This window comes from Tauraco erythrolophus, chromosome 2 (assembly GCF_009769465.1).
Source record: "Tauraco erythrolophus isolate bTauEry1 chromosome 2, bTauEry1.pri, whole genome shotgun sequence".
In the NCBI taxonomy this organism is placed as follows: domain Eukaryota; kingdom Metazoa; phylum Chordata; class Aves; order Musophagiformes; family Musophagidae; genus Tauraco; species Tauraco erythrolophus.
The window spans coordinates 20,636,426-20,652,027 of record NC_141466.1 but is presented as its reverse complement, the minus strand read 5'-3'; the positions used below and the strand labels follow the sequence as shown (position 1 = coordinate 20,652,027).

Here is a 15,602-nt window from a genome sequence, read left to right as displayed (position 1 = left end):
CGCCTCGTCTGTGGCAGGAACCAACCCCTTTCCTGGGGTTGCTAGGGGGGGAGAGGAGGTTACTCGGCTTCGCGATATTTTATTTTGTTTTGCTTATTCTATGCCTCGGTCTCCTCCTGGCTGCTCTCCTGCTTGGAGAAGTGCCGTCCTCTGCCGAATGCCAGCACGCGAGGGTAACGTTCCCTCTCCCCCAAAAGTCCGCCCCCCCCCCCCTCTCCCCCGCAACCCCACTTCTAGCAGGCAAGGTCTGCTGCTCCCGCTGCTGTAATCTTCCTTTCCAAAATGGGTCTTGCGATTATAGAAGATCCAAATAAACGTAGCGAGGCATGAATAATGCTCATTGTAGAAAACTGACACTTGCTCAAGGAAAGAAAGTGGGCTATAAAATCACTTCATTATTTGCTTGTACTGCGGCTCCGGGGCTAATCCCTCCGGAGGTCAGATTGCTGAGCGCTCGCTCTCTCCCTCTCTCCCTTCTCTGCTTTCAGGTCGCATTTTAGACATCCCTTGCAACGTCTGTGTGGACCGCAGCTCCGGGAAACACTACGGGGTTTACGCCTGTGATGGATGCTCTGGATTTTTCAAGCGGAGCATCAGGAGGAATAGGACCTATGTTTGCCAAATCCGGGAAATCAGGTACCCGCCGCAGCAAAGTCCTCCCCACCGCCTGCACCTCTCGCCCTGCATTTCCCCAGGGCCCCCTGTTGCCCCCGCGCCAGCCAGAAACATCCGCAGCCAGTTAACATCCAGCCGCCACGCAGCCTCCCCCCGCCCTTCCAGGGGGGTCCCGGGCCGGTGGCCGGGCCCTTGGTGCCCCGGTCCTCCTCCCCCCGGCACGTTCCCCCACCCCAGGCCGTGCGGCCGCCAGCCCACCGGGGCGGCCGGGAGGGATGCGCAGGGGAGGGAGAGCGGCTGACGGCGGGGAACACGAGGAAATTGAGGGCTCCGTCAGCCACAATCCATAGCCGGTCCACGGACCACCCCCCGGCGGGTCCGCCCGCACCTGGGAGCAGGCAGCTCCGCTTTTTCCCCTTCCCGCCCCCACCGCGCTCATTTCCACCGCGGACCGGCCCCGCGGGGCCGCGGACGCGGCGGGGGGGCGCGGGGGACCGGGGCGCCCCGAAGGGGGCGGTGCCCGCCGTCGCTGTCTCGGGTGCTGAAGGCGGCGCGGCCCGGCCCGGCCCGCCCCGCTCCGCCCCCGCCGCGGGGCCCAGCACCCCGGCACGGCCCGGCCCGGTCCGGTCCCCCGTCCCACCCCGCCCCGCCCCGTCCCGTCCCGTCCCGTCCCGTCCCGTCCCGTCCCAGCCACCCCGCGCACCCGGGGGCGGCCCCGTCCGTGCGTCCCGCCGCCGCCGGGAGAGCGCTGGGGCCGGCGGGTGTGAGCGCGCTGCTCCCCGCGGCCCGACGGCTGGCTGTGTTGCAGGGAGGCTGCCCGGTGGACAAGACGCACAGGACCAGTGCCGGGCCCTGCCGGCTGCAGAAGTGCTTGGAGGTCAACATGAACAAAGACGGTACCTGCTCCCCGTCTCCCGGGGCCGGGGCACTGGGGGGGCAGGAGGGAACCGGGCCTTGCTCTGAACGGGGGAGCAGTGTGTCACTGCGGGCTCTACCCCCCGGGTCCCTAATGACCCCCCCATCCTGCGGCAGCCTCGCCCGTTTCTCCCCGGATGCCTGACAGGTGGGGGGGTGCAGGGCCGGCCTTGAAAAATTCTGAGGAGGGAGGGAATCCCAGCCGAGGACTGCGGCGGTACCTAGTATGGGACCCCACGGTGACCTCCTCGCCTCTCCTTGGTGCCCGCAGCAGTGCAGCATGAGCGGGGACCCCGGACGTCCACGATACGGAAGCAGGTGGCCCTCTACTTCCGCGGGCACAAGGAGGAGAGTGGCGGCGCCCCACACTTCCCCGCCGCTGCTCTGCCGGCACCCGCCTTCTTCACCGCCGTCTCCCAGCTGGAGCCCCATGGCCTGGAGCTGGCCGCCGTCGCTGGCACCCCCGAGAGGCAGGCGCTGGTGGGCCTGGCACAGCCCACCCCAAAGGTCAGCCATCGCTCCGGCCCCCAGCAGGCCCCCAGACCCTGCTGCTGAGGGTGCCTGTAACTCGTCAGCTCCTTCCTGCCTCTGGGATAGATGTGGCAAAGAGCAAGGCGCGAGGCCGTATGGGTTGTGGTGCGGACTCTTTTGTTATGTCCCTAAAAGCTCTGAAGATACAACGTGCAAGGGGTAAGAGGCCCTCTGCAGAAGGGGTATGCAGAAGGACCGTTGATAACCTGCTCCGTACAGACCTTGTCTCTCCTACATCCTTACACCTTCATGGTTGCAGAAGCGCTCTCTTGCCTGGACCCCATCCACAAATCAATTTTAAACCTTGTTTCATGAGGATGAGCTGCAATCACTGAGTTTTCTTCGGCAAAATGTCCATCTCCATAGTGGTGCAGTCCAGAAAGTACTGTCTGTACTGACCAAAGCCTGCAGCTTGTTCACACAGACACAAATGTGTCTAAGCTGTCTCTGCGCTTCTCAGCTGTGACATTTCCTAAGCAGCACAGTGGAAGCGCTGCTGTGGCCCTGTGGCCTCAACTGCGCAGGAATTAGCCAGAAGGTGATATTTTTCATTAACCCATTTGCAATGGCATTTTGCATATTCACAGCACCTAGAAAATCAAATGAGAGACAACTTAAATAGTTCTCCATTTCCAGAGTTGGTAACTTGGGAGAATCCATCATGAGCGTGATCACAACATACAGTTTTATATTCTAATTTTTGAAAATATTGAATCAAAATTATTTAGCAAGAAAACATAGCACATGCTTGAAAATGTAACTCAAATCCAACACTACACACTCTTTAGGTAGCTATGCTTATCTCTACGCACCTGCTTACAGCCTGTTGCAGTCAGGGAGCTAGATGAAGTTTAAGGCTAAACAAGAACTTACTGCTTTGCTGAGCAAGGCTGGAGTGCTAAATCAGCTTCTGAAGCACAGTTACAAACCACAAATTGTTAATCAAATTTGTATTCTTCTAACTCTGCTACCAGAGATGTGCTATGGTGTAACAGGGTAAAGGATGACACGGCATTTTGGTAATATTTTTCCCCTGATGTAATAAGTTCAGTCTTCTTTTGACCCTCTCAGGAGAACTATTTCCGTAGTACAGTTCATCCACATGGATGAGCAGCAGAGAGCAGTTTGGAGTGGGCCCACTGAAAGCAATGCCCTCTGCTTGCAGAATAAGAGAGTGCACGCTCTGTATTGGGCACGAGCACGATGCACTGAATGGCCACTGTAGGGAACAGGAAGACCGGGCTGCCTTGGTGATGTTGTATGAAGTTGCTTTATTTTCTTTTTGACATTAGTACCCACATGAAGTCAACGGTACGCCTATGTATCTCTACGAAGTGGCCACCGAATCTGTCTGCGAGTCAGCAGCCAGGCTTCTGTTCATGAGCATCAAGTGGGCCAAGAGTGTCCCAGCCTTCTCCACCTTGTCCTTACAAGACCAGGTAAGGCACCTGTGATAGGAGTGGAATCAGGATGGCCTGCCTGTTAACGAAGGCTCAGAGCTCAGATTGGGTCCTGAACCTTCAGCCCTAGATCTTTAAATCTGTAATGGACTTCAGCAGTTCTGAAGTTCAGGGCAGAGTTTTGGTCTGTCCTTGAAAACCAGGTTTAGAAACTGCTTTCCTCCAACTGTTATTTCATGAAGCAAATGAAAATCAAGCCAGAAAAAAATCTAGTATAAAGTGAGTATTATGGGAGGACAAGTTCTAGAGGAAAAGTCACCAGGCTGCAGACCAACTCAGTGTGTCAAAACTGCTTCTTTACTTGTGGGATGATTTCCCCTTCATAAAATGGGGAACAGCATCTTATGTCGCTATGTTGGGATGAGAAGTGCTTAGTTAAGCATATGGCCTCAGGATATGGCTAAGGTGATTTCTGAAGACCATTTCACCTCCCCTCTCCCCTCCCTCCCTCCCTCCCTCCCTTCCTTCCTTCCTTCCTTCCTTCCTTCCTTCCTTCCTTCCTTCCTTCCTTCCTTCCTTCCTTCCTTCCTTCCTTCCTTCCTTCCTTCCTTCCTTCCTTCCTTCCTTCCTTCCTTCCTTCCTTCCTTCCTTCCTTCCTTCCTTCCTTCCTTCCTTCCTTCCTTCCTTCCTTCCTTCCTTCCTTCCTTCCTTCCTTCCTCTCTCTTCTCCTCATTTACACAGCCAACATTTTTTCTTATTCATGCTGGCTTCAGTGAACTTACATTACAATTACATCAATATGGTGGAAGCAGAATTTGGCCAGCCCCCAATATTTTTTGCCATTAGTTAAAATCTTCCTTAATTTGTCGTGTTTTCCTCTATGACAATTTGCCTTTGCCTCAGATAAATCATATGGGAACCATATGAGCTGAAGCAATTTCTTAATGACTTGATTCTTGATGAGGACTCACTGTGCTTTGTATAATGCACTATTTTTTTTTTAAAAGTAATCAGATAATTATAAAATGGAAGGGAAGAAATCTACACAGAGCTCCAATCATAAAAGACGTCTAATACTTTGATATGATTGAGCTAATTTCCCCAAACGGTAACTAGAAACGCTGTGCCGTAGCTGTTACATAGCAGTCAGCAGAGGACTAGTTCCCTTCCACGGATGCCTGTTGCAAGTGTTGCCGTCGATCTGCAAATACGTATTTTGAACTGAAAGAGAAGAGCTTAGGAAACCAATAGCGTTTTCCACCTGAAGGTAAATCATGATGGTCACAATGGGATATAAAGCTAAGGCACGTTGAAATGTTCCTGTTCTAGCACCAGAACCATGTTTTGAAATCCCTGTCGTGAAATTAGATGAAGGGAGACGCTGCTCTGGCTGCAGTGCTGCTATGAGGTGAACAAGAGGGGAGCAATGAGACAGGGCCTGGGAGGTTACTCACACCGTTAGGAAGACAGCAGTCCCAGTGCAGCATGCTATTCTCTAACGTTGTCTTCTGCTGCCGCTACTCCTGCAGAGCGCTGGCTCTGCCATAATAAGCAACCAAAGAAACAGGCCCAAATATCAGGGACAAGAGCAAGTCTGCTGCTTCAGCAGGAGCCTCAGTGTGCGGGAATAGGCCGGGTCCTTCTCTAGAGCAGTGAGGTCCACAGGAGGGTCCTTAGGCGGAGGCTTCATTTGGCATAAACCAGATGCATTCCCCACAAGGTCATCTACGTTAGTGTGCAGAGAAGTGGGCAGCAGGATTTGAGAGCAAGGGAAGTCTCCACTGCACATGACCAAGCATGCCTGAGGCAGCATAGACACCAGAGTGTTCGGGTTAACTTCAAATAACCCACTGCCTCTTTCACATCAAGGACTAACGTTAGTGAATTACATATTAAAATCCCAGCCTTTCCTTAACATCACCCTGACTTACTGTACCTCAGTGCAAGCCAGCTTCCTCAAAACTCAGAGCTGTTCAGCTCTAAGGTTTGACTTGGGCCTCTTTCTGTATGATTCTCTTGTCATATACAGGAGAGCTGGAGAAGAAATAACTCTGATTTTAATCACCTTATTTCATGAGTAATCAGACAGTTGATTTTTATAATTGTTCCATTACATTATTTAACAACGGCTCAGCTGTAAATGTCTGCAGTTCTCTTTTTGTACCCCTGAGATCTACCCAAGGAGAGTCTAAAACCTTCTCCTGGATTTTGCTTTCGTTGTGCTTTTCTGAAAAGGCAAATGCGTTGTGATTCCAGGGCTCTGTAACAGTTCCATCTCGAAGGCAAGGAAACAAGTAGAAACCAATTTTCTGACAAAACACAAGTCTGAAGATTGCTATGTTACTACCCTTGGTAGAACAGAGTCTATATCTCTTTCCCAGCTCCATAGAGCTGATCCCATTGTGGATTGGAAGTCACACAACAAAAATGCCATGCTTCAAGTTCCACTGGCCTGCACACCTGCCCAGCTTGTCCATAATACAGGTTGGCCCAATGCAGGTCACCAACAAAAGGTTGTACTAACAGGATAGGGCTGATTAAGAAGCAAAAACCAGTCCTTCAGAAAGCCTGGTATTTCTTGTTTCTTTGAAGAAGGAGGGTTGAGTGTGACTTCAGCATGAATTATTTTAATTGGTGGTTTTAGACTTATGCATAGGCATGAAGAAAGCTTCAGCTATTGGAATAGTCTCTTATTTCTAAAGTCTTCTGACTTTAAAGACTTAGTGGGAAAGAACATATGAAATTGATATGTTCCAGGAACCACCATTCATTACCATTGTATCTGCATGAATGAATGACAAAAACAGTTTTACAAAAGCAAATGAAAGGCTGGCGAGTCATTTCCTATGTCATATAGAAACCTGCACACCCATCAGGCAGGATTATCTGGAGGAGGGGCTGAGTTTGCAGGCAGCAGCAGTTAGGAGACTTACGGGCAGGTTTGGCTGCTCTCACAACAGAGCTGAGATGGGCACTGCACCCTAGACCTCCTTTTCCCTCCGTATTTCATACAACGATTGAGGCAGCTTCCAGTACTGTGAAATCCAATGTCATTATTTCAAACAGTAACTATATGCAAAACAGAGACAGAAATACTTTCTCATCACGATTTCCTTAGTGAAGTTATACAGAAGTTCTGCACAGCACAAAGAACAAAAAGGCACAAAATGGACATAAGTCTGCAGTGACAAGCTGAGAGCAGAGAACAAGCTTTGAGAGCTCTTCCTCCCATTCCGGTCAGAACAGGGTGGTTTAAAACTGACAGGGTGGTTAAACACTGTTAAGAGTTAGCACACAGATACAGGATTCACTCTTACTGCGTGCTTTCTGTATCATCTATTCCTTTCACATATCTGATTCCAAGGAAATCATAATTCATTTGGTAAGACATATTTTTTCACTTTGTTCTTCCTTCTATAGAATCTTTATAGACTTAAAATACCCTCCTTTCTATTTTCCTGAGAAACTGAGCTGGTGATACTTTCAGGGACGACAGCAATATTAATACTTGCGGTTTGCTTTTTTTTTCTGTATGAGTTTTGGGCAATCTGTTTTCACTGCATGGAACCACCAGATGATCCCTCCTGAGTCCACTACAGTTCTTACCCTTCCAAATTTCTCCCACCCTATTGAGAGACATGAGGTCCCAACAATATGTACGCACCACAGCATGTCCTTTAGGCCATGAACTTCGGTTGAACTGAGGACCCTCCAACCCCTTCTTATAGAGTTGGTCTGGGTCAAAAACCCAAGGATGCCCTCAAGACTAAATATGTCTCTTCTGGCTTTGCCAGTCTGCATCACCAGGAGTCATGTCTCCTCTTCAGATGCACAGCTGCCTCTCCACAGAAATCAAAGGCATTGCCTTCAAACAGAGAAAAACATCATCCACACAACCAGGCAACGTACAAAAATAGCAGAGAACTAGCAATGCTGTCAGTGTAGGTGCTTGGATACTCTTTTCTCTGAAAAGAAACAGCTTTTAGTGCCTGGAGTTTCTGAGTGATTTTAAGCAAAAAGCAAGGAAACACTGAGAAGTTGTATGTGTGTCCAGATGCTGTGCTTGAAAGAGCTAAAGACTTGGTTGGTAAGGAAGGGGTTAAAGATAAATGTGTGCTTTAAAGCAGTGCTCCCTACCGAGTGATGTAATTCCAGGACCTTGTCCAGGCTTTTCGTCACAAATCCTGCCTTCCCCAGGGAAAGGAGGGTGATCCCTAGAGGGCAATAGGAGAGCACTCATCCAGCTTGTCCTAAGGCAGCTATATGTGCCGAGGAAGAGGAGGGGAGAGCTCACGCTGTGTGGAGAAACTCAGGCATGAGTTTCTCATGAGGAAACTCTGGGGCAGGAGTTCTCACCCTTCTTTCCCTTTCTTCTCCCTTTTGGTCCACAACGTGGTGCATGGTGAGCCAACCCTCAGTGTTTTTCTACAACGCTTACACTTATTTCCAGACACCTTCTCAAAAAGCTAAGAGGAGAGCTAATGATCGCTGTGGGTAAAATACCATGACAGGCATTTAAAGTAGTTTTTAAAATAACAGAAATTTACATATTTAAATTGTTTATAAATCTATAAATTATACACTATGTTATATTGTACATCTATTGTATGACAGCTGATGCTTTTGGAAGATGCTTGGAGAGAACTGTTTGTTCTAGGAATAGCACAATGGGCCATTCCAGTTGATGCTAACACTCTACTGGCTGTATCTGGTAAGAATTGCACAATTTAATGACTTTGTTACAAAAATTACCATAAAAATACATTACTGAAAAAAGAACAACATGTAAAGAATAACAAATTCCTACTGAACAATAGAGCATACCTGTCATTTATAAATCTATATTTAAATGCAAATAATGTTGTTTTGTTGTATTCATGACTGCTTGCATTGTCATTTAAATGCAAATTACTGTGTTTGTTATCATCCAAGAGAAGATTTTATATTAACTTTCATACAATATAGTCAGTTTACATGGAACCAGATAGACAAGTGTGACAATAGAGGGGATATTGATACACAGGATTTTGTTAGAAATCAATATAAAATAAAGCAAATGCCTTTAATATTATTTATTTCATCTCTTTCTGTTTTAGGCATGAACAGTGACAATACAGATTCTCAGAAGCTGAATAAAATTATTTCAGAAATACAGGCTTTACAAGAGGTCGTGGCTAGATTTAGACAACTTCGGCTAGATGCTACCGAATTTGCCTGTCTCAAATGCATTGTCACTTTTAAAGCTGGTAAGCAGAAAGAATTTCTTGCTCGTCTGCTCTGATAACTATGAGCCTGCTACTTCAAAGCAAAAATGATGTTTTAAACCAAACATAGTTTTATATTACCCAACAGGTTGCCCGGTATTGAATTCCAATAGTCAGTGTCGCATTCTCAAAGGCTGACTGTGGAGTGCTGGGGAGCTAATGGGAACGTTTAATTTCCACTGATAGCACTAGCTGAACTGTTTTGACCCACCCAAGAGTCAAGCTGAAATAGTAACTGATCTGCTTTCCAGTGCCTACACACAGCGGTTCCGAACTGAGGAGTTTCCGAAATGCTGCTGCCATAGCAGCCCTTCAAGATGAAGCCCAGCTCACTCTGAACAGCTACATTCACACCAGGTGAGCGGTGTCCTCTCTCAATACTTTTTTCAGGAGCAGGGGTAAAATCCTGCCGTCACTGTAGCAAAGGTGACATTTCCACTGACTGAAATGGGGACTGGGCTGTTACAGCAAATACACGTTGGCTGTCAGCCTGCTGGGGTTTGGCATTTCCTGGTCAAAGACAATCATAGAAAAGGTTGGAAGAGACCCTTAAGATCATCAAGCCCAGCCATTAACCTAACACTGCCAAGTCCACCACCAAACCATGTCCCTACACATCTTTTAAATACCTCCAGGGATGGTGACTCAACTGCTTCCCTGGGCAGCCTGTTCCAGTGCTTGACAACCCTTTCAGTGGAGAAATTTTTCCTAATATCCAATCTAAACCTCCCCTGGTGCAATTTAAGGCAGTTTCCTCTCATCCCATCACTTGTTACTTGGGAAAAGAGACCGACACCCACTTCACTTCAACCTCCTTTCAGGTAGTTGTAGAGAGCGATAAGGCCTCCTCTAGGCCTCCTTTTGTCCAAGCTCAAAAACCCCAGTTCCCTCAGCTGCTCCTCATAAGACTTGTGCTCTAGACCCTTCACCAGCTTTGTTGTTCTTCTTTGGACATGCTCCAGCACCTCAATTTTTTCAGACAAATGGAAAAGCAGTAAAAGGAGACATCTTCCCCTAGGAAGTAATACCTGCTGTAGAACACTTTGCAGTTCAGAAGGCTACGTTTTCCTCTACATTTTGTTCAGTTAAATACTGCTAATAGTGATGCTCAAAACAACATGATATCTCATAGCAGTGTAAGTGCTTTTGATCCATGATCTCCAATACAGCTCCCCATGTCTTTTCACCCATTTTGCAGACATGGAAGTCAGGACACAAGGAAGTTAAATGGCTCTTCCAAGACTCCACCCTGAGTCTGTTCTCAGGTTGAAATGAAAAATCCGGAACTTGTCAATCCCATTTTGGTGTTGCAACAGAGTGATGAGAATTGTTGTATGGGAAGAAAATAATTCCCCTTTGTCTCATTCAGGATAAGTCCCATGGGATACAGAAATCTTAAAACCAGCTGTAAAAGCTGTACCTATCATCCCACAAAGTGTACAGGGGTAAGCCCAGGAATGCATGAAATGCATTATGTAAAATACAACCCCATGCTCTAGAACAGCTGGCTGTGAACAGATCAGTAGCCTCCTCCTACGGACCACTTCAGAGTGGTGGGACAGGGAAGAAGCCAGAAGAGTGCAGCACCTAACATCTTTGGCAACAGCTGCTCTGGCTGGTTCAGGACTTCTGGGGAGAGCTGTGATAGGTCTTGTAAAGTCCATGTCTCAGTCCTTTAGCTGCAGTGGAGGTCTATGATACTAGCGCAGCGAGAGATAGAGTGGTGGAAAAGGAGCTTTTATACCATTTTTTCCTTCTGAAACTTTGATCTGCTCTTGTAATAGCTTGGTCTAGCAGAAGTCAACTCAGTGTCAGGTACTAGATAGCAGCAGTCTCCAAAGCACTTCTGTTTAGTCTAAAGGGAACAGCCTGCCGAGGGGATGGAAGTAAAATTGTAAATATCATCCAGTTATGGCTAGTTCAGAGCAAAAAAATAACTGCTCCATAGCAACCTATTCCTGTTCTTATAGAAGGCCTTGCCCATGAAGATTGCTCCCTGGTGACTCTGAGTGAGCCAGACCCTGTTGAAGAGAGAAGCCAGGGAGCAATGGTTTTACGTGGTCGTGGTTGCCATTCCAGGCACGGCGACTTTTCCATTGCATTTCTGCTTTGCTGGAAATACTTAGCTACTGGGCTAAACAGAATCTGTTGTAAATGATACCCTTCTACAAGGGAAAAAGTCCCGTCCACTAACAGGGCTGTCACATTGACTTCAATGGAATAGAGTTTTCAGCTTGCATTTCATCATAGAATGGTTTGGGTTGGAAGGGACCTCAAAGATCATCTAGTTCCAACCCCCCTGCCATGGGCAGGGACACCTTCCACTACATCAGGTTGCTCAAAGCCTCAAGGCTTGAATTTACCTTCCTGCCAGTGTTACAACAGTACCAGCCCTTTGATCTCAGTGGAGTCGCTCTCAACAGGATGCATGGGAGAAGCAGAACGTTTCTTTGAACGACCTACTCCTTCTTTTAGGGAGAGCACTGTAAGCAGAGGCTTGAGAATCACTGGTGTAAAGTCAGCGTAAGCACAGCTAGAATATGTATCCTATTTTGTGTTGGCTTCAAAAGCTGGGAGAAAGGATGGAAAATATCCTATTACGCAAACATGTTACCTAGGGATAAAATACAGCTTCTTTAACAAAAAATAATCTTTCTAAATGTCAATTGGCATTCAATGTATAAGGCAACCAAAAGGGGGAAAAATGATTACCATGACAATCTGGCCAGGTTTAAATTACACTTTAAATGACAGAGTATTTGTGATAGGTCAAGCTCTTCTGTGAACTGCATCAAGAACACAGCTGTTGTCTGAGGGACAAGTCAGAGCAGATCTTGTCTCTCTATTGCTACTGCTCTGAGGGAATAAACAAAGGAGTTAATCAAAACTCAGAGACTTGTTCTATATTCTGCTAACCTTCATTAAGAGAGTTTTCCTTAGGGTCAACCTTCTTGCTCACATGAGTACAAAACACAGGGTTTTAGCACAGGTGGCACCCATCTGTACAATTTGCTGAATATTGGTCTTTTCTATAAAGTAAAATATTTTCTTTGGAAAAAATATCTAAAAACTTCAAATGTTTTTCTCTCTGTCTCTCAGGTATCCCACACAACCCTGTCGTTTTGGAAAACTTCTACTGCTTTTACCAGCTTTACGTTCGATTAGTCCATCTACAATAGAAGAAGTGTTTTTCAAAAAGACCATTGGGAATGTACCAATTACAAGACTGCTTTCAGATATGTACAAATCCAGTGACATATAAATTACCTTAAAACAAACAATCAGGATGGACAGTTTGAGAAGAACTTTTATCTATGGAGAAGAAGCCTCAACTAACAAAATCTACAGGAAGCATAAGCCTGGGAATGTCTAGCCTTTAAACTCATTGACAAAAAATACCCCAGTAGATATGATTCTGCCACTCTGTTCAGAGTGATTTAGATCATGGAGAGAATTCTTTGTTCTACAGAAAAAGTGAAAGTGGTTGGAATTTGGCTGCTATTCCTGTTACTACAGGATGGAGGCAATTCAGATGCCAGTCATAGTTAACAAAGACTCCGCTATTCTCTCATTTAACTGGCAGATCTGAGACAAAATGTGAAAGAAGGTACTTTAGTTTGTTCAGTATTTGGAACCGGGTGACCATACTTGGCTTCTGTTGTAACATGAGATGCAGTGGCCTTCAGAACTGTTTTAAAAGTAGCCTATGTTGGGAAAATGTTTTTAATATGATAGGCAACATTTAAGACCAGGTTACCAAAATATTGTTTCCGCTATAATACATCATGAAGTGGCCTTCAGAACTGATTAAAAAGCAGCTTATGACGGCAGCTCCATTCTTCCTGCAAAACGAACTGGTGATCTTTGATGTGGATGTCACCACAATTTGTTTGGTTAACATCTCAAAGACAGAAGAGCTTTACACACTTCCTTCCCGACCTTCCCTCCTTCTTCTTCCACACACACAGACACGCATCCACACACACCTGAAAAGAGACAAGTCAAGAAAGGAAGACTAAAACAGCAAAACCAAATACAATGGAGATGACTGCTTCAGTGACCTGCTGGCTGTCCTGTTGGCACAGTGCTGAAACCAAAGGCAATGGTGGCCAAACTGTTTGTCAATGAGATGTGCAGAGAAGTGAAATGACTGTGAAAAAAAAATCAACAGAAGAAATTTTATTTCAAAGAAATAAAGGTTGTTGACTGATACAATGCTAACAAATTCCAAAAGTCTCCCATGCCTTTTTAGAAAACTCCAGGTTCTAATTTTGAAGCCTTGTTCACCTACACCCTCTCACACACAAAAAAACGTTATAAGCTGCTTATCTGATGTATGAAAAATGTAGAAAAAAAAACATTTAAAGATAGCTGCTGTACTTTACAAAATTTGATTTGTTATTAGGAACTAGCACTGAGAAAAATCAGCACTTGGACTATCATAGAATGAGTAAAACTTTTCCTGTACAAAGTGGATTAACTGATTTGTGAAGTTAAAAAGTTGTACTCATTGTATTTACAAAGAATAAAAATATATTGAATTTAAATTACTTTCCACTATTCTTTTAACACTTGTCCTTCTATTTCTGGATTAGTTTCTTCCACTGTACCCTACTTACCAGGGAACAGAAATATTCTCTACTAAAATGGGTTGTCTTGGATGCTGTGGAGTCTCCATCAGAGGTATTAAAAAACAGGTTAGACAAACGTTAAAGGAATAGCTTTGGTGATCCTGCCTTAGGGCAAAGGGACTTCAAGGTCCTGCATAGAGCTGATTTCTATAATTCAAATATAAACCCGGTACAAGGTTTCCTTCTCAAGGAGCTAACACAGAGCTTTTTCTAGGATACAATACTAAACAGATGAGAGGTCCAACCTAGTAGAAGTCTTCCATTTCACGTTATTAGAATTTTTAATATTGGTGAATTGTGCATCTAACAGAGTGATGAGTACAAAAACACTGCTTCAATTAAAAAGATTCTGAGGTTTTATTAAGGTGTCCAATAGTGTAGTCACACCAAAGAAAGAGGTAAAGCAACTCCCAATGCACAGGAACAAGTTGGCAATAGGAGAAGGGAAATATGAGATATTATTCTTATGGCAATGAGTGACCGAAGAGCCATGCACACTAAAATGACAGGGGGAAATGTACAGTGTACATCAGTGGCTCATTGGTTTTTAGTGTCAAGGAATACAGATCACAGGTGAAATCCTAGCTCCACTGACTCCAAGCACAAAAATCTCGCATTTCAGAGGCCAAAGGTCAAAGATTTCACCCTCTTTCTCTTCCATTTGTGCAGTCTGCTAGCTCTCGCATTCTGCCCTTTCCAAGACAGCCAGACTATAAAATATACAAGACCAGTCTTTCAATGAGCCGAGTGAGACAAAGCATCGACTACAGGACTTCAAAACATCTTCCATACAAATTAGCATGGAGCACTTGAGAATGCATTTACCACAGAGCATAGTATGTTCTTAGAAAGAAACAAACGCTTTATGAAGCATTTAATAACCTCCAACCATTTTCTGCTCTCTACGCTAAAAGAACTGGACAGGGCAGAAAATCAATTGTGGCTCTCCACTCCGTGACAATTCAGTTTATGAGCTAAAGAAGCTGAACCCAGTGCTGTGCAGAACTCATGACAGAACACTCATTTCCATTAGGATTCATGCTGCTGCCCCGGAGCAGCAATAAACATGAACTGTATCCATGCTGCAAGGCAATCACACTCTGCAGTGTGCAGTAGTCCCAGTTACTAGATCATGAAGGCTAGAGGATGCGACAGAGTATAATGGCTTTCTCCCAGTTGCAAAGCAGGCAGGGCAACAGGTGCACACTCATATCTCATCCTCTTACCTGCAGGACCTAGACTAGCTGCAAAGCAGACTCATGAGCTGGGAACAATGCCCAGATCCCTGTGGTGTAGGCACAGCTAATCTCAGACCATGTCTTGCTCCCAGTACTATCGATTACATAGAAGCAGAACCAGTTATGCTACACCTAGAATTAGGGTCTCTAGTTTATATTGAAAGACTGAAGGCCAGGTGAAATCTCAGCGTCCAGGGCAGATGCCCTGCCAACCTCAGAAGTTAACACTCCAAAGTCCTCACTTTGGAAATAGGAATATCTTGACATCAAGTGTGCAGCTTTTCCCCTCTTCCACCTTTTTTTCCCCCCACAGCAGATGATATAGATCCTATCTGCTACAGATAAGATGAGCATTTACTTTGATTTCTGAAAGAAATTTCTCAGAAAAGAACATTTGAGAAAACAAACCAAACACTTTACTACATATCTAAGCCTAAATAAAACATCATATACATTTAGTCCTTCTTTCTCCATTTCCAAGAGTAACTCAACTTTTAAGTGTGATTCCACAAGCACAGGGAATTTTAGAATTGATTTTACATTATCAAAAACTTATTGAAAAACTAGAGCGCTCTAGGTTGCAAGTGGGTTGTGTCAGTTTTGTCCCTGGTTTCATTAACAGGGCTGTTGGAGAGATTCAACACAGTCTTTGTTAAGTATGAGAGGGAAAGAGCAACTATTTGAGCATCTAACTTTTCAGTGTAGCTAGTCATTAGTACTACATATAATCTAGTCAGCCACCACTGTTTTGTCAGTTCAATCTTTTACATCTAGATTTCTATAAATGAGGTTAATGGTCTCGTTTAAAGGAAACTAATAACTTTGCCAGTAAGCTTGTAGGATTTTCTCAACAGTGGTAAGAAGTACTCTAAGAAGGAAAAAGCAGCAGAGCCAAGTCTAAGCCAACACATACTGTTACTAAATAGCACAAAACACTGGATCAGATTGCTACCAGAGTGTTCTTGAATCTGTTTTTAAGAGCATCTGGACAGGTAATTTCACGTTACA

The 15,602-nt window shown here is 45.4% G+C and overlaps 1 protein-coding gene across 1 annotated transcript; it reads left to right on the top strand.

The window, feature by feature from the left end:
• Positions 1 to 282: 282 nt before the first annotated feature.
• NR2E1 (nuclear receptor subfamily 2 group E member 1) lies at positions 283 to 11,987 on the top strand. Its single transcript, XM_086631970.1, is given in 10 exon segments — positions 283 to 316; positions 489 to 622; positions 625 to 636; positions 1,424 to 1,511; positions 1,802 to 2,037; positions 3,354 to 3,500; positions 8,076 to 8,172; positions 8,558 to 8,707; positions 8,977 to 9,082; positions 11,825 to 11,987. Coding segments are annotated over 10 exon segments (1,167 nt in total).
• The last annotated feature ends 3,615 nt before the right edge of the window (positions 11,988 to 15,602 follow it).